The sequence below is a fragment of the Rutidosis leptorrhynchoides genome, chromosome 2, assembly GCF_046630445.1.
Source record: "Rutidosis leptorrhynchoides isolate AG116_Rl617_1_P2 chromosome 2, CSIRO_AGI_Rlap_v1, whole genome shotgun sequence".
NCBI classification, from domain to species: Eukaryota; Viridiplantae; Streptophyta; class Magnoliopsida; order Asterales; family Asteraceae; genus Rutidosis; species Rutidosis leptorrhynchoides.
This window is the reverse complement of record NC_092334.1, coordinates 144807351-144831565: the sequence shown is the minus strand read 5'-3', so window position 1 is coordinate 144831565 and position 24215 is coordinate 144807351. Positions and strand designations below refer to the sequence as shown.

The following is a 24215-nucleotide window of genomic DNA, read 5'->3' as shown; positions in this document are numbered from 1 at the left end:
GATGAAGGTGAGGAAAACAAAATTTTTGGGATAAAGATTTCAGCAATTTTTTTCCAAACCATAGAGACCATTCTAGCAATTTTGTTACAAACCACATGGACAACTTGAGCAATATTGTCAATAAAAGAAAGAAAGGACAAAAATACCCTCACATGTTCGGCACATGACTTGAGTTAACAGATTTTTTTGACGGATGTCAGAGATAGGGACTAAATCAGCAACATTGACAAACTAGTGGGACCAAATCCATCAAAAAAAGTATAGAGACGAAACCAGCATTTTGGTACAAACCACATGAACTATTTCAACAATTTTGTCTTTCTGCTTCTAATCTTGAAATAGGATTTGGGTCACCACAAAATATATGTATCTGGTTATCGATAACTTTACATATCACTAGTCTATGTCGATCACTTTCTGTTATATATTACCACGTCCACCTATCAACCCATCATCGTTGGCATCCAACACAAAATCAGTCGAAACATGCACTCAAAGTACATTATGTGTATGCAGTATGAGTAAACGTATATAATACATGCAACGTATCTTTACGAAAAAATGTGCCACACTCAATGATTACTCAATGATCTAATCGATATGAGGTGGTAACTTACAAGTACAATGTTGGTATAGAAGAAATATAATCCGAATACCCTACACTCCACACTTTATCATGCTCATCTATAATCAGCCAATAACATGATGCCAAATGGCATGTCAGCTAACCATCCATGCCTATGTTTTATCATCTCATCTACTTTCATCATTTTAACTAACTAAACTTTGAAATGACATATATACCCTTACTACTTTGTAAAAACTCTCACTATTACCTCACTCTCCGTACCATACTATTACCTCCAATTTTGTCCAAAACTAAGGGTAGTCATTTATGACACCCCACATTTACCCCTCTTGATTCCTATATTATCATCTGTTCTTTTTTTTTTTTACTACAAGGGAGTCATACTGTGAATCTTTAGTTGTAAATTATGTTTTTAGACCATACCTTTATGTCAATTTTGCATTATTAGAAGATTAATATTAGTACATCCCTATGATCCTTTAAAGAGAATAACCACACACAAATCTTGAATCACACATTGAAAAAGCTTCAACCTATTTCTATCTAAAATTTCAAGAAACAAGAAAGGTAAAATAACAATCAAACATGGTAGTATGCACAGTCCAACCTCTCAACACATCATGTTCAATCTCATCACCCACAAAAACCCAAATGGGATTCAACCAAAAGCAGGTTTTTTTCTGCATAAATGGTAGCAAAAAAAGTACTAATAGTAGCAGATTTTGGTATGGTAAAATCACATGTTCAGGGGACACAATAGTAATTGGACTAGCAGCTGATTCTGGTTGTGGAAAGAGTACTTTTATGAGAAGGTTAACCAGTGTGTTTGGTGGTGCAGCTTCACCACCAAAGGGTGGTAACCCTGATTCAAACACACTAATAAGTGACACAACAACTGTTATATGTTTAGATGATTATCATTCTTTAGATAGAACTGGAAGAAAACAAAAAGGTGTAACTGCACTTGATCCAAGAGCTAATGACTTTGATCTTATGTATGAACAAGTTAAGGCTCTTAAAAATGGTGTGGCTGTTGAGAAGCCTATTTATAACCATGTTTCTGGTCTTTTGGACCCTCCTGAGCTCATTAAACCACCCAAGATTCTTGTTATTGAAGGTTTACACCCAATGTAAGTTTTTTGCTTTATAAGTTATAAGTTTGCATTGGTGCATGTGATTATGATGTTTTTGTGCATTTAGTGAAATCGTTGTTAGATCTTGATTAGTTTTGATGGTACTGAATTTTGGCTGTTTAGTTAGTGATCAATGTGATATCAAAGGTGGCTTATGTGGATATATATTTGTATGGCTGAGAATATTATGAAATATATCTTCATGATATTGATGTACTATGTCCAAAATACTGAGTTAGACCCTATTTCATCCCTGCATATATTTATTGTTTTTTTTTTTTTACTTTTATTTTCTAGTGTTAAAACATCTCGAAAGCGATGAACTCATTTGTTAATGATTTTAATCAACAAATCTCAAATAATTTGATGAATCCATAAATTTGTCGTCAAGATCATTCTGAAATAAAGCTTTAAAAGTGTAAAAAGAACTTATGTAATATAAAACAGAAAAAAATAACATTTTACTTACTGACATCCTTATTAACACAAAAGAATAAAAAATAGATCAATACCAATGTCGTGTGTCTTATATATTTACATTTTCTTTAAATTTATATAAGCAACTGTAATAAGTGAAGTATCATAAAGATAGAATTCCAGCTGATCAATGGATAATGCTCAAGTTTAACATCTTTTCTTTTAAATTAATTAATGTTTTATAAAAAAGTAAAACTTGCAATCTAAGAATTTGTGTGATTCAAATCAACTATAACTTTGTATAAATCTGAAATGAATTTTGTGAGGCTGTATGTATTAAGTATACATTTTCAAAAATATGTACTTAAAAAGTATATGATGTAACCCTATGTAATGAAATTCAACATCTCAAATGTATGTAGGTATGATCAGAGAGTAAGAGATCTGTTGGACTTCAGTATTTACTTGGATATCAGTAATGAGGTTAAATTCGCCTGGAAAATTCAGGTATCGTGTGCTTGCAAAGACCATAATTTAATCACAAAAACTTAAAAAAAAATAATAATAATATACTCTAGATTGCAAGGTTGATCAGTTTTACGTTATTCTGAAAATGTAACAATGAACTGCAGAGGGACATGGCAGAGCGAGGACACAGTCTTGAAAGCATTAAAGCTAGCATTGAGGCTAGAAAACCAGATTTTGATGCTTATATTGGTAATAATATTCATTTCTTCTCGCAAAGTGTACCGAAGGTGTTAAAATTGGATGGGTTGGGTAATAGACAACATGGTTTGGGTCAAAACAGGCCATTTTTTGGGTCCAGCTCAATACAGGTGGGTCTAGTTGACCAAAGATTTCTACTTTTTGACATGTTTGACCCATTTGACCCGTTTCCCATGTAGCTAAACTTCCTGCTAAGTACTAGAGGTACATTATAACTCAAATCCATTGATAAGTAATGGGTTCAAATTGTGACCTGTTTACTAATGGCATGATCACGAAGTGCAGACCCTCAAAAGCAATTTGCAGATGCAGTCATCGAAGTGTTGCCTACACAACTGATTCCCGATGACAATGAAGGAAGAGTATTAAGAGTGAAGCTGATCATGAAAGAAGGAGTTCAATACTTCAACCCTGTTTACTTATTCGATGAAGGTTCCACAATTTCATGGATCCCGTGTGGAAGAAAGCTCACCTGCTCGTATCCCGGCATCAAATTCGCGTATGGCCCAGACGCTTATTTCGGCCATGAGGTAAAACCTACACTATATATGATCAAAAAACAGATCTTTAAATGATAAAGAATTTAATCAAAGTTTTCATCTTTTTGCAGGTTTCTGTGTTGGAAATGGATGGGCAATTTGACAAATTAGATGAACTAATCTATGTGGAAAGTCATTTGACCAATATTTCTACTAAATTTTACGGTGAAATTACACAACAAATGTTGAAACACGCAGATTTTCCTGGTAGTAATAATGGAACTGGTTTGTTTCAAACCATTGTAGGGTTGAAGATTAGAGATTTGTTTGAACAAATTGCAGCCAATAAGGTCTCAGCTCCAATTCAAGCAACAAAAGCTTATAATTAGATATAGAGTTATGTGTGTTGTATCCCATATATGTATTTAGTTCCATTTGTGTATGAATCCATGAGAATTTGTAATTTGTAATTTGTAATGATATGAATCCAAAAATGGAACCTAATTAAGATTATTACATGATGTATCATTTATGTTTTTCCACGTGTCGGTTATGTTGCCACTTGTCATAATGCTAGCTGTTTTAGGGATTTTAGTCAAGAAAGGATGATGTAAGAGGTTTGAAAATGGAATCAGATCAGGTTTTGTAACTCCCACCTGAATTAGTTTGAAGGTAAGTAGTAGGCAGTTATATTTAATGCGTCTTGGCATATAAAAAGTGGATATTGAACGCAGTATGTAGCCAATGGGATAAGTGATCGTTTGTATTTACAGACAGTTTCTAGAAATGAAATCAAAAGGCGGTTTTGTGTTGTTGGCTTTTCTGTGCGTATCTGTTCTTATTTTTTCTGTTGCTGTGACGGCTGATAGTGTTGAAAATGTTCAGAAAAAAAGTAAGTACTTGTTTGTAATTAATATTTCATGAATGTTATTATATGTGATGGGTTTGTTCTAATTGTTGGTTATGTTTCTGTAGGGGATTCGGTTGGAAAAAGTCAAGTAGTAGGTGGAGAAGGTGAGGATAGTTGGGGAGGATTTGGATTTGGAAGTGGAGGAAAAGGTGGTGGAGAGGGTGGCGGTTGTATTGCAGGATGGTGTGGTTATGGTGGTGGAGGTAAGGGAGGGTTTAGTGGCGGCGGTGGTGGTCATGGATGGGGCGGTGGAGGTCATGGAGGAGGTGACAAAGGAGGATGGAGCGGTGGTGATGGCGGCCATGGAGGAGGTGATAAGGGAGGGTGGAGCGGTGGTGGTGGTGGTGGCAGTCATGGAGGAGGTGATAAGGGAGGGTGGAGCGGTGGTGGTGGCGGACATGGAGGAGGTGGAGGATGGAGCGGTGGAGGTGGCGGCCATGGTGGAGGTGACAAGGGAGGGTGGAGTGGAGGAGGTGGCGGTCATGGTGGAGGTGACAAGGGAGGATGGAGTGGTGGTGGCGGTGGTCACGGAGGAGGTGATAAAGGAGGATGGAGTGGTGGAGGAGGCGGCCATGGAGGAGGTGACAAGGGAGGGTGGAGTGGAGGAGGTGGCGGCCATGGAGGAGGTGACAAGGGAGGATGGAGTGGTGGTGGCAGCGGTCACGGAGGAGGTGATAAAGGAGGATGGAGTGGTGGAGGAGGCGGTCATGGAGGAGGTGACAAGGGAGGATGGAGTGGTGGCGGCGGTGGTCATGGAGGAGATGATAAAGGAGGATGGAGTGGTGGTAGCGGTGGTCATGGAGGAGGTGATAAAGGAGGATGGAGTGGTGGAGTAGGCGGTCACGGAGGAGGTGACAAGGGGGGATGGAGTGGTGGTGGTGGAGGTCATGGAGGAGGTGATAAAGGAGGATGGAGTGGTGGTGGTGGTGGTCATGGAGGAGGTGATAAAGGAGGATGGAGTGGTGGTGGCGGCGGCGGTGGTGGTGGTGGCAGTGGCGGTCATGGAGGTGTCAAAGGAGGATGGAGTGGCGGTGGAGGTGGTGGTGGCGGTGGCGGTGGTGGAGATAATGGTAATGGTGGCAAGGAAGGTCCGGGAGGTAACTGAAATAATGACTAGTGTGGAGAATAAGGCCATAGGAAAACAGCCATTGATATGTTGCTTGTTTATTTCAATTGATATCAGCATAGAATAGATTGAGCTGTTCATACTACTACTGCAATATGTATCCTTTCATTAATAAATTATTCATGATCTAAGTTTTTAGAAATTTATACTAACATACTACTCGCACAATATTACATTTAAGGTTCAAAGGCATCTCTTTTGGGTTGTACAAAAAGGCCTAGTCATTTGGGCAATTTTTAGTCTCTTCAATGTTGTGGAAATCTTATGGAAGAAAATCAAGAAAAGTAGAATATTGAAAGGTAACTTATTATAGATTGAATTATAAAATCCATTTACTCAGAATTCTAAATCAGGCCAAACTAAAATTGAGTTATTAACTAACCGAATATAGGATGCAGGATGTTTGATTCCAAACTAAATATTTAAGAAAAGATATGTGAATAATAACATTGCAATTTCCCAATCCTAAAAGACATGTGTGACCCAATTCTACAGGTTATTTAAGTGTCATGACTCAAACCTAACTGTAAATGCTAGCAGCCTAACTCTAGGAATTTACTCGAATAATCCTGTGAATATGTAGACGAAATATTTGGACCTTAGAATCGATCTAGACTCGATCTAGAGGCGAAAAACACTAAACCTAGAGTCAATCGTTTAATGGGTTGTTCACGGGACCGAATTAGTCTAACCTAGACCTTAATCTAGATTAGCACGACATCTAGAAAGTGTTATTCGGTGGGTTGGAGTTCTGGGAACGATAACAATCGGCTAGAGTTATCTGGGAGTGTGTAAACTATCAATGAACCACGAAACCCGTATTTATACTGTCTGCAGCTACAATCGGTCGACTGACTCCGTCAATCGACTGTCGACTGACATTGTCTTCAGTGGATCGACTGACTCTGTCAGTCATCGACTGTCTGGTCAGTTTAACTATTGATTAAAGCATACATGCACAATAACAAAATTCAATAGTCACGATTCCCAATACAAAGTTCAATATTACATGACCTAGGTACAAGATAACGTTCATAGAAATATGAATTACAAATATGCACTAACAGAATATAACCTTCTGTAAAAATAATTATGCTGCACAAACCAAAATGGTAAGCAGTTACCTGTAAATGTCATCTTTCAAGTGCTTTGTTGCTTTTTCAAACGAGCTTTTGCTGATCAAATAAAGACATCAATGTCCTGAATATAACTGGTCCTTGAGTTGCCATCGTAGAATCTTTCCAGCTGCAGACCTTTGTACGGCTTTCATTCACAATTAGATTAGATTTCTAACCGCAAAACACAATTAGATTTCTAACCCTTTATGTTCTTTATATAGCCTAAACAACCCCTCATGTAACAAAAAAAAAACTAGATTTCTAACAGCTTATCTTTGTTATATAGTTATTTTTTTTTTTTTTTTGAAAGACAACTAGTCAGCATTGAATACTCGAATTTGCCACGCACGCACGCGCTTTCGGCAAGAAACCCGAATCACATTGCAGGAGCTCCATCTTTCAGGCAGATTGATTAATAGGATAGGCAGAGCGAGACTCGAATCCATGACCTAAACCCCAAATCCCACACACAAGGTATGGGTATACCACTAAGGCAAGCCTCCAATGATGTTGTTATATAGTATATCACAAACAACCTCTGAGTTTTGCAAGCACATACTACTAAAGGCACACATCATCAGTTTCCTATATATTTTTGGTATACATTTGATATTGATACTAATGGTGTATCCTAGGGCCAACACGCATAAAAACATCATTTTTATACAAAAGAAAGGCTCAAAACGCATAAGAAATAAAACAAGTAAGGTTAAAGAAATAATATGAACAAAAATATGAAAAACTAAATGTGTTGGATTGATTTCAAAAGGTTACAATCAAATCCTTATATAGAGGATTAAAGCAAAACATAATGATAACATACCAACAATTAGACCCACTAGTAAAGCTAGATGACAAATTGACAACTAGCATACATGTGAACACACTAACAACTAGACCTAATAAAACAAGATAAAAGACAACTTGATTATGCAAGTATGCCATAAAAGATAATGTCAAGTTGGCCACTAAACATCTTAACCATTAATTTGGTCAATAATGATCTAAACCCAACAAGTTGAGCAACTTGAGCAATAAAGTTCGAAAATCAAATTGAACAAGTTGAGCAACTTGCGCCACTTGAGTTGTGCACTAACATTTTAACAAGAAATGGCAATAATAGCATATTTCATAAATTAGTCGTCCAGCGTTTTACGGATTGTGTCAGGCCACCCAACGTCATGCGTAAGTCCTGAATGCAGCTTCTATGCTTAAGCCCTTAAATAAGCGCGTGAGCGACACACATGACACGTCAGGGCCAAGCTTAAGTCTGTTGCGGATATTTAGCATACTTGAATTAATTAGCATCTGACACGTGTTTCCGAAAATTACGGAGGATCTGCGCCTATAATAGACCCCCTGGTCACCACATTCCAGAGTTCAGTCACTTGTGACAGAGGACACATTTTCTCTCTCACACAGTACTTTCTCACTCTAGAACTTCACCGCTTAGCAACAACACGTTAGACGGACCAACTTACAGTTTGGTCCTAAAAGACTGATAAGACCACCTCACGGAGATCTCGTCTGTGTTCCGGGTCTGTAGGGATCTTATCCCGAGAGCAAACATCAGTCGGCAACACATCTCACCACGCTGAACAGTTCTAGTATTGTACTGATACCTTTTACCTGCTAGACGGAAAATAGTACCAATAGATACATACGTTTACGTTGTAGTATTAATTGTAGCATTATAGGAGCTCCGTATCTACTGAAATCTCAATGGCACTTCTTTTAATTTTTAATTTTTTTTTAATTTATATTATATTTGACACCCAACAATCCAACATACAGGTAGGGAGCAAGATGAAACAAGAGTGTTCATATGAACAATGAAATATGGTCAAATTAGTAGCTTTTTTTAGAACGACAAACATACACCTAATTACAAATAGTCCACTAGACTCGAACTCACAACCTTAAAGTTGATTAGTTACCTCCATAAACAATTAGTATTCACAGTCATTTGGCTGTTTGTCTTGTAATATGGTTAGCTCTAATACAAGAAAACACATATAAACATAAACAGCTTGGGGTTAAACGGGATTAATAACGATAATAACCGCTTGGTGTCTCCACACTGTACCCTTGCACATCGTGTTGGGTGTGTTGGTAGCCATCCATATTGTAGTGGAAGATGTTTTCATGGTGTTCATATCCGTAATGATATACATTAGCCGGAGGTCCAACTTCATAATGCTGGACCGTTGCAGATTCTTCTTCTCCGTCATCTTCTTGTCCGTGTAAATGATGAGGAGGAGAAGGAGACGGGGAACGGGAACGGGAACGGGACGCGGGTTCCGTCGTCGGTTGACTGGCGACGGGATCCGGGTTCTTGTCGACTGTTATATCTAACAACTCAACTTCTTCAAAAGAATGAAATATTGGATGTAAATAGGCGTCTGCCAAATAAGACTTGAGGTTGATTTCTGGTTCGGATGCTTTGTCTTGTGCATCCTTTTCTATTGCTTCCTGAGAAACACAACAAAAAAAGAAATTCCCTAGTGGGTCAAATTGGGTTGCATTTTATCTCTAATGGGTCAAATAGAAAAGTCTACGTGAATTATGAACATGAAACTGGTTAACTTGGTACATCGGTTTAAACGGGTCAAAAGTCACCCATAATGTATTTTTAATGCATGGAAAATGGACAAATGAAATGTTTTTGTGTCAACCAATTTTGTTCTGACCCGTCCCAGAATTTCAAGAAACAGCAGTTATTTATGTCAGAATACCCATTTTACCACCTGTAGAATTGTTATTGTTTTACCTCAAGAGGGTATTTTCGAAAAGCAGGTTCAAAGCGATTCTTGCAGTATTTGTGGAACGTTAGGGTCAAGATAGGCAATGCAACAAGAAGTGGCGTCGAATTTGCAGCCTTTTTCGTGCTAAGCAGTCCCAACAAAAGTAATTGAGATATCAAGCAGCTTGCAACTATGCGACTGTGAACGTGTGGCCAGAATGCAGCACCACTCTCGTATTGTTGATTGTACACATTAATAATCTGCATCAATATATAGATAGCATATAAACTAAACACTGTTATTGCAAAAGGAAAATTGCAAGTATTAAGACTATACTCTCATGTCCATTTCCATTTTTAGGGAATGTACATTGACAGGCAGGCATATATACTACTCCCTCCGTTCCAAATTAATAGTGCACAAACAAAATGCACACAGTTTGAAAAATGTCGTATTTTTTGTTTACTTTACAGTTGTATCCCTAAATTTTTACCTACATTTTGGTTTTACATGCATAAAGTAAGGGTATAAACAAACTTTACCTTATTATTTATCTATATATCTAAATGACAAAGTTGAAATGAATAGTAAACTTCATAACCTCCATAAACTCACACCAAACTTTCACCTTTTTATAATTCAATTACACCTTAAAGTTTAAATGAATAGTAGACTTCATAACCTTCACAAATTCACATCAAACTTTTACCTTTTTATAATTCAACTCCATCTTACATAATAGTTAACACCTTACATAATAGTTAACTTTATAACTTTTATAAATTTACCCCAAACCTTTCACACTTACTAACTCTTTATAAATCGACCACATAACTTTTACTATCCAACAACTATTCATCATCATCATCATCATCCTCATCATCATCATCATCATCATCATCATCATTATCATCATCATTATCATCATCATTATTATTATTATTATTATTATTATTATTATATTATTATTATTATTAATGACAAAGTTGAAATGAATAGTAAACTTCATAACCTTCACAAATTTACACAACTTTTAATTTTTTATAATTCAACCCCACCTTACATAATAGTTAACTTTATAACTTTTATAAACTTACCGCAAACCTTTCACACTTAATAATTTAACAATAAAACTCCCCACTCTTTATAATCGACCACATAATTTTTACTATCTAATAACTATTATTATTATTATTATTATTATTATTATTATTATTATTATTATTATTATTATTATTATTATTATTATTATTATTATATTATTATTATTATATTATATTATATTATATTATATTATATTATATTATATTATATTATATTATATTATATCATATCATATCTACATAACTAAAAGACATAGTGGAAGTGAATAGTAACCAGGGTATTTCCGAATTTCCACCTTTTTTTTTTGTTTTGGAATTATTGAAATTATTTAAATTTCGTTTCACCAACAAAGACCCCTAGACTTTTTCAAAAAATTCAAATCGACCTCCCAAACAGGGGGGTAAAGTGTCAAATGACCATTTTCATAAAAAATCTTAAATAAACTCCCCCAAATCTTCAACGGGTCATATCTTCTCGCTCGCAACGAGTTACATTTTTCCGACACCATCGTTAAACTCGAAATAATTTTAGGAACACAATGTCACTAACTATACGCAAAACGGACGTTTTTTAAAAAACGCTAAATATTTGGGGTACTTTCATACACGTTGATTTTGCGTTAAATTTTTTAAAGTCGACAATTCCATAGCGAAATGCGGAGATGTACATATATTGTTAATTTAACATAACATTTAAATCTTTCACGAGCTATACCTTTTAGTTCGACTCGAGTTGCACTTCAACGACATCATCGTTAGCCACGAAATAATTTTACAAACTAAACGCAATAAAAGACATTGAAAACCGAACCCCCCGACGCGAAGCTAGGGTTCGAAACCTAGTTCTTATCTATTTATGGAAGTGACATCCCAAAAAGGAAAACAGGACTTTAAATTGTGACGGAGGGAGTATATAGTATATATACAAAATTACAAATAAAAAACAACAGTGTCCGTTAAATGTAAAAGTATAGATTCTAAAATACTATTTAATTTTATTTATAAGATGTTACTATTTTGAATTAACATTCACAATTATAAGATGAAGAGGGTGACTGAAACGTACTTGGTGGCGGTAAACGAAGTATGCAAAAGCGAAGAACACAAGAATAAAAGGAAGAAGGATTGGAGTAACGACAGCATAAACAATGCCCATCAAAAAGTATAACTGAAGAGACGGGAGAGTTTCGGGAAAATCGACACTCCCGGGATCCATCGCCTTTTCTCTATCACGTTCTGTTTTCACAATGAACATGTTTTTGAGATGAAAGATGACTAACGGCTTCAACCGAAGAATCTCAGCAGCAACTCCTGCCCACCCGTCAACCATTATGTACGTAATAAAGAACGTAGCCTTCATTGGAATTGATACACCAATGGTCCTTGGAATCCTGAATTAAAATCAATGAACGTTTGACTTGACATTTATGTTAAACTAATTTGAAATACATCCGAAAAAAGTATAACAAAATAGGTGAATTGAGTCACAGGTCAAAGTAAGTTCAAGTTTGAAAAAAGGTCATTTTTTTGGTATGGACACAATGATATGGGTTGGGTTGACCCACGAACCCTTTTGTCATTTTTCCATATAGATGTTAACTCGTTTGACTCGTTGGCAGTTATGTTTATATCAAAATTTGATCTATTTGACTCATTTGAAATTTTGACAGAATCCAAATGGACCAATTCAAAAGCAAAATGGGTCAAAATTGTCACCACTACAAAAAAGGAAAGGACTGAAATGTTTGATATTACTCAAACTTTTGAATACCATTTCATCAAAATAAAATAGAGGGGAAATTCAGAAAAATTACTCTGTTGGCGATTGGTGAATGAAAGAATGAAGCTGCTCAATCGCTGTTCCGGTTACTATACTCCCTAAGAAAACATTCACCAACATGAAATAGTAGTATTTAGCAGCCGTCCTTCGTTCCAAAACCGAAAACGACACATGCCCCTCGATCTTCGACATAACCATAAGAACAGTAGGAAGAATATACAGAAAAAACTTCAGAGCGAAACCCGGAAGAAATCCCTGTAGGAAAGACTTGATAAATTTCCTGCAAACAAATGACAAATCTAAAATAATTTACAAAAAATAAAAAAATAAACTATAACTTATAAATTAAAAAGATCTATACAAAAAATTAAGAGTCAACTTACAATTCAACAACTGGCCTTAAAAAAGGAGCAACTCTTTCAAGACCTTCAAGATTTGCAAGTGATTGAACGAATGCAATGGGTATCATGTAGAAGAAAACTAGAGCGAAAACTGATAATGATATAACTAGTTTACGGATGCTTAAAGAAACAAAGGGAATTGCAAGATTTTTCCAGTAAACATCTCGAGGTTCTGGGGCCCAATTTGTTAACCATAAAGTCGGGTTTTTGCTTTGTTGAGTTTGTGCACATACGGCTGCACCCCATCGAGAGTTAAATGATACAAACGCAGCTGGCATTATACATTTTTGATCTTTCAAGACTTTCTGGCGTTCCATGGTCAACTATCATTTCAAGAATGTATATAATAAGTAATATAAAACAAATAATAAAGAGGATTGTTTCCCCATTGTCAAAAAAATGTAAACTTGAATCTAGAAAATAGAGGTGACCATATTGACCCATTTACTTACTAAGGAGCCCATTTTGGCCAAATTAAAATATTTAGCTAAAACGGAAGCGGGTCGAAAAAGATGCTGAAAGTCTGAAATTTTATTCTTAATCTTCGATTAGTACAAGCTATTGACTACTTTTATTCCAAGATTTAATAATGACTATAGTCATATTACTGTTTTTATAGTCATAACAAACATAATCGAAAAGTAAACAAAAATTCAAAAACGGGGGGTCAATGAGACATGGCCTTTTTGGACCCGTACTCTAATGGTGTGTAATTTGTTTCAACGCAAGCCATTACACAACTCAATCACCCTGCTGAAACTATACAAAGTTTCCATCAAGTTTTAGTAGTTGGAATCTAACCAGTGTGGAGATCGAATATATAAAAAAGATGCTTTAAGGAACAGAAATTAACTCACTCTATGGTCAAAATCTTTAATCTGTTGCTTGTAATATTCAATGGAATCGACCTTCTTCCCCCAAAGTCCAAGGAAACCTGTCTGAAAGCATAAAATGTTTTAGAATCTGGTTTGAATATGTTACATGTACGTATACAACTATATATAGCACATGAGTACCTTTAAGGTTGGTCGTTTTTCGGGATGTCTCTCAAACTTAATTTGATTGTAGTCTAGCCAATTTTGCAGTCGATGTCTTCTCCTAACGAGCCTACCAAACTTGTTTGCATTATAAACAACCTATAGCACAGTAAAAGTATTAGAAAAAAGTAACTTAAAACGGTTACTAATAGCCGAAACCGGGCAATTATATTACCTGGTGACACAGGTAGTGATCAGGGTGGTTCTTTTTGAAGAATTTTTCCACATTATCTGATACCGAATGGCCATTAGGCATGTTCCTGGCTAGAACCTTCAAAACAAATTTCAAGATAAAGAAACTGTTTGACCCGTTACAAATATAACATAACCTGAGTCGACCCATCTGTTAGTAGATGGTACAAAATTGTATTAATATTGATCAGTTTGACTAGTTCAACCTATTGAGAAACTTTTTGCTCTTTCAGCTAGATGTATCCATTTTAGCCATTTGACCCGTTACAATTAAAACATAACCCAAGTCGACCCATCTCTAAGTAAATGGTACAAAATTGTGACCTTTAACAACATTATTATAGTACAATTCAAAATAAAAAAAAGTTGTTTTCATGGCTAGAATCCATGTTCTTTCTGTAGTTTAGTTTCATGTTACAATAGACTGTTTCGACGACTCAAACCTGCAACCTTTTGTAACAAAATGGTAACAATTCACTTACTGTAAATTGTTCTGCACGTCTATGTTTTGAAGCCATAAAGCTAAGTCTCATTGATGATACAGTATCATACTCCTTGTAAAGCATGTAGCAGACCCAAAATGTGAACGTATACATCATGGAAATGTGTGCAAAAAATCTGAAATTATAAGATATATAGCCTACAATCCATCAGTATAAATGTATGAAGAAATAAAGATCGGGCCATTTGACACTCAAATGTCAAATGCAGGGTCTTTGAACATTCTTTTATATGCTACTTTTATATATAACATATAAATACAAATATAATTATAATTATATATAACTTAAAACAAAAACTTACTTTAGAGATTTAGGTTGAACATTTGATATTGAAAGCTTATCAATGTCACTGACCACCAATTCTTTGCTCAGGAAAAACAAAGTTCCACCAGACACGTTGACTGGAACTAGAAACAACAGTGCAACAATAGTGACAGGTCCAAAAATCTTTAACCTGCAAATTAGTGTTAATGATTAACTATAACATAATTTAACTTGACTCAAAAAGTCAAAGTCAAAGTCAATGACTTTCTTTCAATCACTAACCAAATACAAAAAATGGCCTCTAATAATTTCAAATTAAAACAAAAAACTGCCTCAATAATTGGCATTCAGTGGCAATAACACTAAATCATCAAACAGATGACAACCAAAGCAAGTTGAGCCAAGAAAAGTAGATAAACATAAGATATAAATAAATAAAAATAAAAATTTGACTGTAAGCATAAAAAAGGAAATAGTGAATTCTCAATTTAAAGGTAGTTGACTAATTAAGCTCAGATTATGAATTATTCCATTAAATCAACATCACCTCGTGTAGCAAAAAAGGATTTGGAATTATGCAAGAATGTTAATTCCAAAAAGAAAAACAATAAAAATACAAACTTTTATAACCTTCTCAACAAATTTATAACTGAACAAGATATGTAACTAATTAAGCTCAATTTATGAACAGTTTAACCAAATTTAACAAAAACCCATATAGATGAAACTGTTAATTCCACTAAAAATCCAAACTTTTCTAACATTCTCAAGAATAATTGTAAAATTATGATTGAAAAAGGAGAATTATAAGTACCCAAGAATGTAAATCCTCAAGAAAACAGCAGAATCAAGACCAGCATGTTCAATGATCTCAGGCTCTTTCATCTTCAAAGCTTGAGGCATCCAATTAAGGAAAGTAAGGTAAGTACTGAAATTGAGATTAACAAATTTACCAACAAAATTTCCTCTGTGTTTTGGACTACTTCTAGCTCCATTAATGTACCATTTAGGAAAATAAACTCTGTCATTTACAGGTTGAATTCTAAGAACAGCAAAAGCCAGTAAAAATGCAAAAGCACTGATTATATTAATTAAAGCAGAAACACCAATATCTTCAAGACTTGCCATGGAAAAAGTCTTTGGAAAGATGAAGGATTTGAAGTTAAAAAGACTTCTTTTTTATAGGTATGAAAAACAGAATACTTTTTGTATGATATGTTTCTGTTTTGGTGTCATATGGAAAGTGGGGATGGAATGGAATTATGAAAATGGGAATTATTTATTTATTTGATTATTATATTTATTATTATATTAGAAAAAGTTTAAAGTAAGTGATCATGGGTTGATTCCATGGTACGATTTGCTTATGTTTGTGGGGAGGGAGCTAATAATTCCACCATCAAATTTACTTATTCCACCATCTTTATAAGCTTTTGTTACAAAAATATCCCTACATAACTTATAACAAAAACATTGTGCAAGGTAATTATTAAGGGCAGTTTATAAAATTCATGTGTAAGAAGTAAATATGATGGTGGAAATATCATAAAATTCATGTGTAAGAAGTAAATATGATGGTGGAAATATCATCTCCCTTCTGGGAACTATTAAGTTGACAAAAGAACAATCTTTTTGCAGCATTCTTGGTACTGTGAATACAGAATACTCTGGGATTTGTTTCTTTGTTCTTTTTCATATTTCATAGTTCATTATAGTAAAAAGATAAAACTGCGCGATTGGTCCTCCACGTTTGTTCAAAACTAGTCCGGGTCCGGCTCGCGATGCGGCGGGGACTTTCGGCCTGCGTATTCATAGCGTTGTGTATTTACAGAGGGGAACACGATCCATGTATTAAGCGTCGTTGTTGGTGTTGTCGTCTTTACTGTTTTTTAAAATCTGTCCGGTTCGAACGTAGTTAGTTTCGTTTTGTTGATAAAATTATTTCGAGTCTGATGTTGCTGGCAAAAAAATATAACTCGCGGCGAGCAGGAAGATACGGGCTATCATTTTTTTTAGCGTTTTTTTAAAAAGTGTCCGTTTCAAACGTACTTTTTATCGTTTTGTTCATAAAATTATTTCGAGTATGACGTTCATGTCGAAAAAATTTAACTCGCGGCGAGCGGAAAGATAAGGGCTGTCGTTTTGTTTAGCGTTTTTTGAGAAGTGTCTGTTTCGCGTATAGTTAGTCCCGTTGGATTCGTAAGATTTTTTCGAGTTAAACGGTGGTCTCGAAAACATTTAACTCGCGCCGAGCGAGAAGACAGGGCCCGTTATAAATTTGGGTGGAATTATTTTCTTGTATTTTAATAAAACTAGCCCGGTCCCGGCCCGCGCGATGCAGCGGGGGTTTTCGACTTGTGTATTCATATTTAACGTAGCGTTGTGTATTTACAGAGGGGAAAACGGCTCATGTCTTAAGCGCCGTTTTAGATGTCGTTGTCTTAAACGTTTTTTAAAAAGTGTTCGTTTCGAACGTAGTTAGTTTTGTTTTGTTCATAAAATTTTTTCGAGTGTAACGGTGCTGTCGGAAAAATTTAGCTTGCGACGAACAGAAAGATACGGGCTGTCGTTGTGTTAAGTGTTTTTTTTTAAAAGTCTCCGTTTCGCGTATAGTTAGTCCCGTTGGGTTCGTGAGACCTTTTCGAGTTGAACGGTGGTCTCGGAAAAATTTAACTCGCACCGAGCGAGAAGATATGGCCCATTAAAAATTCGGGTGGAATTAGTTTCTTTTATTTTAATAAAATTATATAATTACTCTTTTTACCCCCGATAAAGTGTAAACTCGAAGGGGTGTTGTCTAAAGTAAGTGAAAGTTGAGGGACCGGGTGTAGTGTGAACGCAAACGCAAAACTACATTCTAAAACAACTAAAACTACACAATTCATCATGACTTTTACTAAAACAACTAAAACTACACAATTCATCATGACTTTTAGTATATAAAGGTTAATTAGATATTAACACTTTTTACCCCTGAGAAAGTGTAAACTTGAGGGGCCGTTGTGTAAATATAGCCAAAGGTGAGGGACCAATTGTAATGTGAACGCAAACTCAAAACTACAATCAGTTATAAGTAAAACTACAAAGTTTCCCACCACAATTAGTATATACGGGTTAATTTCATGGTAGCCACTTATGTTTATTCTTTAAGCGGATGGTTCCCTCGTTTGCACTAGTTGCTTGGTTGGTCCCTCACATAAACTTCTGTTGGTGTATTCCCGTTAGGTTATATCATGTGCATGCCACGTGAGGGTATATTCATATTGTTGAGTAAATAGTGGAGCAGATGCTTGATAAAAGAAATCAGTACCTTAGTAGGGCAACCATAATATCTACGTCCTGGATTTTGTGCGAACCAAGATGTACGAATAACTGTGCGCAGTCTACACTAATAATCGATTTACGAAGAGAAACAACTAGGAAATTTTTCGATTTAGTTTTTTTTTTATTTTATTTAGGGTTTGTGTGACGACCCGAGAATCTCCGACCAAATTTAAACTTAATCTTTATATGATTTCGACACGATTAGCAAAGTTTGTAATGTTGAAGTCTCAAGAACTTTGAACAGTGTTCATATATACATTTGACCCTTGACTATTCTCGAAGATTCATGAACATTGGTTTGTAAATAAAAATGTATATATATGTATTTTGTAAATATAAATATAAGTGTATATATATATATAATATGTTGAATTAACAAGATACACTTTAATCAATTGGAATTAAGAATGTAAAATAATAAATAAAAATAATTAAGTTACTATTAAAATGAATATATATAAATATATATAATTTATAATTATTTGCAATATATAAATATTAAATAAATGTTTTCACATAATATAATACTGTATATTATATTAAATGTAATTACAAGTATAGTTGTTATATTATTACATTCAATATTTATAATATTATTAAAAATTATAATATGAAATTTGATACATTTGAGTTATTATATTTACTAATAAAATTGTTATCATTGTTAACATCATCATTATTATTATAACTAGAAATAAAATTTCAATTTTTAAATATTATGATTAATATTAGTAATATTATTAGATATAAATATTATATTGAATAAAAAAATAATTAATATTATCATTAATGAGATTACTATTATCATTGTTATAATTATTAATATAGTTTTTTTATTTTTTTATTATTAATGTTAGTGTTATTGTTATTAATATAATTATTGTTAATATTATTAATATTGTCATTAGTATTTTTAATATTATTATTAATAGTACTCTTATTAACAATTAATAATATTAATAAATTTTATTAATAGATTTACATTATAAATTTATATTACAGAATTTAATATAATAGATAAATAAATAAATGATATATATACGTAAACATTAATACAGATATACATAAAAACTGATTTTATAACGCGTGTAAATTAATCCCTATCACTATCTGAGCAATTCCATCAAGCAGAAAAATTGCAAATTCAGTTTAGGGTCGTTTTCCATCTATTTATGATTGATTAGTTCGTACAAATCAAGAGATTTAACAGATTCGATTTTTATTTGATTTTATTTAAATTATCTGTTCTGGTTTTGTCCGATTGAGAATTTGATACCATGTCCTTTATATTATTGATTAATCTCAGTGATAATTAATTCATACGTCTGTCTAACATCAATTATAACTCATACATTGTATCCATTCACTTCAATTTAATCGAATTAAATCAAGAACAGAAGGATACCTGAGTACGACCTCTGTTCTTGACTTTTTTTTTTTATCATCAAACCATTTTCTAATCAAATTACAAAAACTAAAAATGTAGAAGGAATCTAATTCATATCGTGATTCTATCTGCAAAGTTTCCAATTCCAATTTCTATTATCGATTGAGAATTTTCAAGTCAAAGTTTTGAAAATCAAAAGTCAAACGTTCAGTTCATCTTAAAATTTGAATTCAACTTGGCGTTTCAGGATCAATTAAGAATTCCTAAAGTTTCTAGGGATGTTATCTGATCTTTTTCATGTAGGGAATTTCTTTTCAAACAGTCTCAAATTTGAAATTTGCTCATCGAGTTCACACGACCTGTTTTGCTTTTATTTTGATTTATTTTCTGTTTTAAATAATTTGATCAATTTAGTAATGATTTTGAGTCGTCTATAAATTCAAAAATAAATTCAATGTGTTGTTGTTGTGTCTTGATTTGAACTCTAGTCGACTTGTATTAAGTGAGGAAGAAGAAGGGATAGGAAGCACTGATATACGGGGTTATATAAATTAAGTGGTGTTATAAAACTGAAAAACGGGCAACAACCCACTGGTTCGAGGTGTTAGGAAGTTTCGAGAGGTCTCGGGTTCAATCCCTGCTTGGTGCAATTTTTTTTTACAAATGGGTTTCTAAGGTAGTTTTGCATATTAAAAATTATTATTATTATTATTATTATTATTATTATTATTATTATTATTATTATTATTATTATTATTATTACTACTATTATTATTATTATCATTGTTATTATAAATTGTTATTGTTATTATTGGTATTATAATTATAATTAGTAATATTATCATAACTATATGTATTATAACTATTAATATTATTATTAGTCTTATAAGTATTATTAATATAGTTATTATTGTTAATCTTATCATTTAAGTATTATTGCTATTATTATTATTATTATGATTATTATTATTGTTATTATTACACTTATCATTTTTGTTATGATTATTATTATTATTATCATTAAGTAATAAAATTTTTATTAGTATTAGTATTATTAATAAGTATTATGAATATTAGTTATTATTATTACCGCTAATATAGGTAGTAGTTACTAACTATTATTATCGTTATCATAACTCTAGTTACAATTATAATAATAATTATTATTATTGTTATTATTAATATTATTATCAAAATAGGTATTATTATTAAATAATATGGTTATTAATATTACCTTTATTAATTTCAAAAACTACCTTTTTAAGCAGATAAATATTTTGTAAATAAAATATACTTATTTCGTATACTATAATTATATTAAAATTTCACATAACTATATATATCAAACTTACTAATATTATTTATATAAATACTTACAAATAGCAAACTATCGATTTTTAAATATAACATTAAATAAGTATGGATATATTAATATAACTATATAAATAATAGCCATTTTGAATATAAACACAAATTAAATATATAATATATAAATTAAGATATAATAGATTGTTCAATTACAATTATACATTTTAATATAAATATACAAATTATATAGGTTCGTGAATCCAAGGCCAGCCCTGCATTGTTCCGTATCGTCATATGTATTTTTACTACAAAATACAGTATTGTGAGTTTCATTTGCTCCCTTTTTTTAAATGTTTTTGTAATATATATTTTTGGGACTGAGAATACATGCGCTGTTTTATAAATGTTTTACGAAATAGACACAAGTAATCGAAACTACATTATATGGTTGAATTGTTATACCGGATATCGCCCTTGTTGAACTTGGTAGCATAAGAATTAGTGTTTATTATAATTGTCACCAATTGACGCGAATCCTAAAGATAGATTTATGGGCTTTGACACGCCTCAGTCAGAGAATTTGAACTACTTTAGTACTTCGATATTTATATATGGAGATATTCTAGATGCATTTTGTTAATGTCGATTACCAGGTGTTCAATCCATATGAATGAATTTTAAACACTTGCGAGTGTATGATTATTGAAGAAATGAAATCTTGTGGTCTATTAAAATTATGGAAATGATTGTTTATGATAAACTAATGAACTCACCAACCTTTTGGTTGACACTTGAAAGCATGTTTATTCTCAGGTATGAAAGAAATCTTCCGCTGTGCATTTGCTCATTTAGAGATATTACTTGGAGTCATTCATGACATATTTCAAAAGACGTTGCATTCGAGTCGTTGAGTTCATCAAGATTATTACTAAGTCAATTATAGTTGGATATATTATGAAATGGTATGCATGCCATCAACTTTCGATGTAATGAATATTTGTCTTTTAAAAACGAATGCAATGTTTGTAAAATGTATCATATAGAGGTCAAGTACCTCGCAATGAAATCAACTATTGTGAATCGTTTATAATCGATATGAACGGGTCCTTTCAGTTGGTATCACAGCTGGTATAACCGCGTCCATGTGTGGCGGGTTAGTCGTAAAGGAGGTGTTGAGTCCCCAAAATAATTAAGGAATTAATTATGACAAAACTGTAATTTATTTGCACTAAAATGTTATGTGCAGTCATCACAAGTTTGTTTATGCCTAGACACCAGATATTGCTGTGTCGAGTGTTTAGTTTGCTGCTCAGTCTACCAGCACAAGGTAGACAGTGTTCTTTAATCAGCACAGGATGTGTACTTAGCAAATCAAGAATATGAAGTGACTCAGCAATGAAGAACCAGCACAGCTGGAATGCAGCTTACTACACAAGACAGCTATGCTCCATTATAAGCATAGTAGTTTCCCGAGTGGTCTACATCAATGGTACTATTCAACAGAAGTCAAAGACAAAGTTGAACAGAAAAGGACACGCGTCGGCGGCTGACAAGTGACCTTACAAGATCACGTGAGAATGCAGAAGTTTAACGCATGTGCAGACATGGGTTATACCTTATCAACACCTAGGGAACACAATATTCTATTTGTTTAATCAAATTATGGTGCCAAACCGAATTGGGGTGTTCCTGCAAATAGCTACCAAAGAGGAAAGAGGAGAGCATGCTCTCTGATGTAGTTGTCCCCACAAGTACAGACACCCTATGTACCAGTGGACAATAGAACCATTACACGGTTAATAGGACTACTATAAATTGTTGTATCCACTATTGTAACAACTAGTGGTGTGGGTTTATTTTTATAGAGTCAAAACGTGTAATAGTTGTTAGTTTACCTCTTAGCTATAATCTAGGTAATCTGTATCAACCAACTATCATTCCGCCAAGGATAGTTGTGATTCTTTGTGATTCAATCAATAAAGAATAACTGTTGAAAATTACATGTGACTCTATTTATTTGCATGCTTGAATACTAATCGTGTTTAACTGTTAAGTTATTTTAAAAGAAATTGTATTCACCCCCCCCCCCCCTCTACAATACTCCTGTTGTTATCAAGGGACCAACAATTGGTATCAGAGCTTCAGTCTTGATAATTAATATCTTGGATCTGAATTCTCTCATGGCTGCATATTCAAATACAGCTTACCTTGAAAATGGCTCATCCAATAGACCACCCAAATTTGATGAAGATGAGTATAAAACTTGGAAGGCAAGATTCATGCTTCACCTTGAGTCTATTGACCCACTCATGCCTGGTATTACCACAGATGGTCCATTTGTACCCACTGAGACTATTGGTAGTGCTCCAGCTACAGCTGACACTCCTGCTGTTCCTGGAAGAGTGGTTATTCTTACCCCTTCTAGGTGAGATGCTGAGGATAAACGTCGTGTTGGACTTGACTATAAAATCAGAACCTTGTTAGCTATAACTTTGCCTAACCCACTGTTCAAACTGATTAAGGGAAAAGAAAATGCCAAGCTTATGTTGGACTATCTAGATGTTACCTATGGGGGTATGGGAAAAGTTAGGCAGAACGGAATGATTGCTTTAAAAAAAGAATATGAAATGTTCTTTGCCTACAAGAATGAAACCCTTAAGCAAACCTTCATTAGGTTTAACTCCTTGATTGCTGACCTGATCACTTTGAATGTCACCTATACTGAATTTGAACAAATAAACAAATTCATAGATTCACTGCCTACTAAATGGAAATCTGTTACTGACCCGTTAAGAACCACTCAGACCCTAAAGAACTTTAACATGTCTTCTCTCTACAGTTCACTTTGGAACCATGAGAAGGCAGAGACTAAATTTGAACTTAACTTGAAAGAAAACTTTAGGTCTGCCCCCACCACTTCAAAATCTTCTAAGACAGATGATACTGCTCTTATTGCTGCTGCTAAAAAGAAAGCTCAAAAGGCTTTACTGGTTCAAAAGTTGCTGGCAGAAGAAGAGTCAGCTGAGAGTGATGTGGATAGTGGTACTGGGTCTGAAGAAAGCAGTGATGGTGAAAGTGATGCAGAAGGGTTTGCTGAAGGTATGGCTTTGCTGGCTAGGCAGTTCAAAAGGTTCAATCGTAATAGAACCAGCAAGTCATACAAAGGGAGTAAGAAACCGAGTGCTAGGTATAACAGCAAGTCAGTCAAGGGTCCTAAATATGAGTGTTATAATTGTGGGAAGGTTGGACATTTTGTTGCTGAATGCATGTCCAGGAAACCTTCAACTTCACATGCTAACTCTTTCTCAAATGCTGACAAGTACAAGAACAAGTACAAAGCTATGAAAGCTCAGATGAAGGAAAGTGCTAAGACTGATAAGAAGGGTAAAAAGCCAGAAAAGGTTCTAGTTGCTGAGCATCATGATTGGGATGAAACCAGTTCGTCGTCTTCCTCTGATAGTGATACTGATGATGATGGTGCTGGTTACGCTCCAGATAAAAAGCTGTGTTTAATGGCCAAGGAGGTCAAGGAGTCTGATGAGGATGATAGTGGTAGTAAGTTTTTGGCTGATATGAGGGAAGCTGATCAGAAAAGAGATTCACCTCAATGAAAAACTGAATTAATGTATAAGGTTGATAATTTTCGAACTTATACTGATGATGAAAAAGCCAAA

At 33.9% G+C, this 24215-nt stretch overlaps 2 protein-coding genes across 2 annotated transcripts; one reads left to right on the top strand and one right to left on the bottom strand.

The window, feature by feature from the left end:
* Positions 1 to 1021: 1021 nt before the first annotated feature.
* On the top strand, positions 1022 to 3857 carry LOC139891465 (phosphoribulokinase, chloroplastic-like). The gene is made up of 5 exons (XM_071874434.1): positions 1022 to 1719; positions 2562 to 2646; positions 2772 to 2856; positions 3151 to 3395; positions 3476 to 3857. The coding sequence occupies exons 1-5, from the start codon at positions 1175 to 1177 to the stop codon at positions 3731 to 3733; spliced, it is 1218 nt and encodes a 405-aa protein (XP_071730535.1). The 5' UTR covers positions 1022 to 1174; the 3' UTR covers positions 3734 to 3857.
* A 4488-nt stretch (positions 3858 to 8345) lies between these two features.
* Positions 8346 to 15650, bottom strand: LOC139891464 (CSC1-like protein At1g32090). The gene is made up of 11 exons (XM_071874433.1): positions 15337 to 15650; positions 14560 to 14712; positions 14238 to 14373; positions 13739 to 13834; positions 13543 to 13662; positions 13384 to 13464; positions 12509 to 12849; positions 12160 to 12405; positions 11412 to 11736; positions 9269 to 9502; positions 8346 to 8970 (listed from the first exon to the last, which is right to left on the bottom strand). Exons 1-11 carry the CDS (start codon positions 15648 to 15650, stop codon positions 8545 to 8547), a joined length of 2472 nt encoding a protein of 823 aa, XP_071730534.1. The 3' UTR covers positions 8346 to 8544.
* Positions 15651 to 24215: the final 8565 nt, after the last annotated feature.

Excerpts from the sequence above, each read along its gene's own strand:
- LOC139891465 (XM_071874434.1), top strand. The coding sequence starts at position 1,175 with ATGGTAGTATGCACAGTCCAACCTCTCAACACATCATGTTCAATCTCA. Across the intron at positions 1,720-2,561 it reads ATTGAAGGTTTACACCCAAT|GTATGATCAGAGAGTAAGAG; the intron begins GTAAGTTTTTTG and ends AAATGTATGTAG. Across the intron at positions 2,857-3,150 it reads AGATTTTGATGCTTATATTG|ACCCTCAAAAGCAATTTGCA; the intron begins GTAATAATATTC and ends CACGAAGTGCAG.
- LOC139891464 (XM_071874433.1), bottom strand. The coding sequence starts at position 15,650 with ATGGCAAGTCTTGAAGATATTGGTGTTTCTGCTTTAATTAATATAATC. Across the intron at positions 13,663-13,738 it reads ATCACTACCTGTGTCACCAG|GTTGTTTATAATGCAAACAA; the intron begins GTAATATAATTG and ends ACTGTGCTATAG. Across the intron at positions 11,737-12,159 it reads ATTCACCAATCGCCAACAGA|GATTCCAAGGACCATTGGTG; the intron begins GTAATTTTTCTG and ends ATTTTAATTCAG.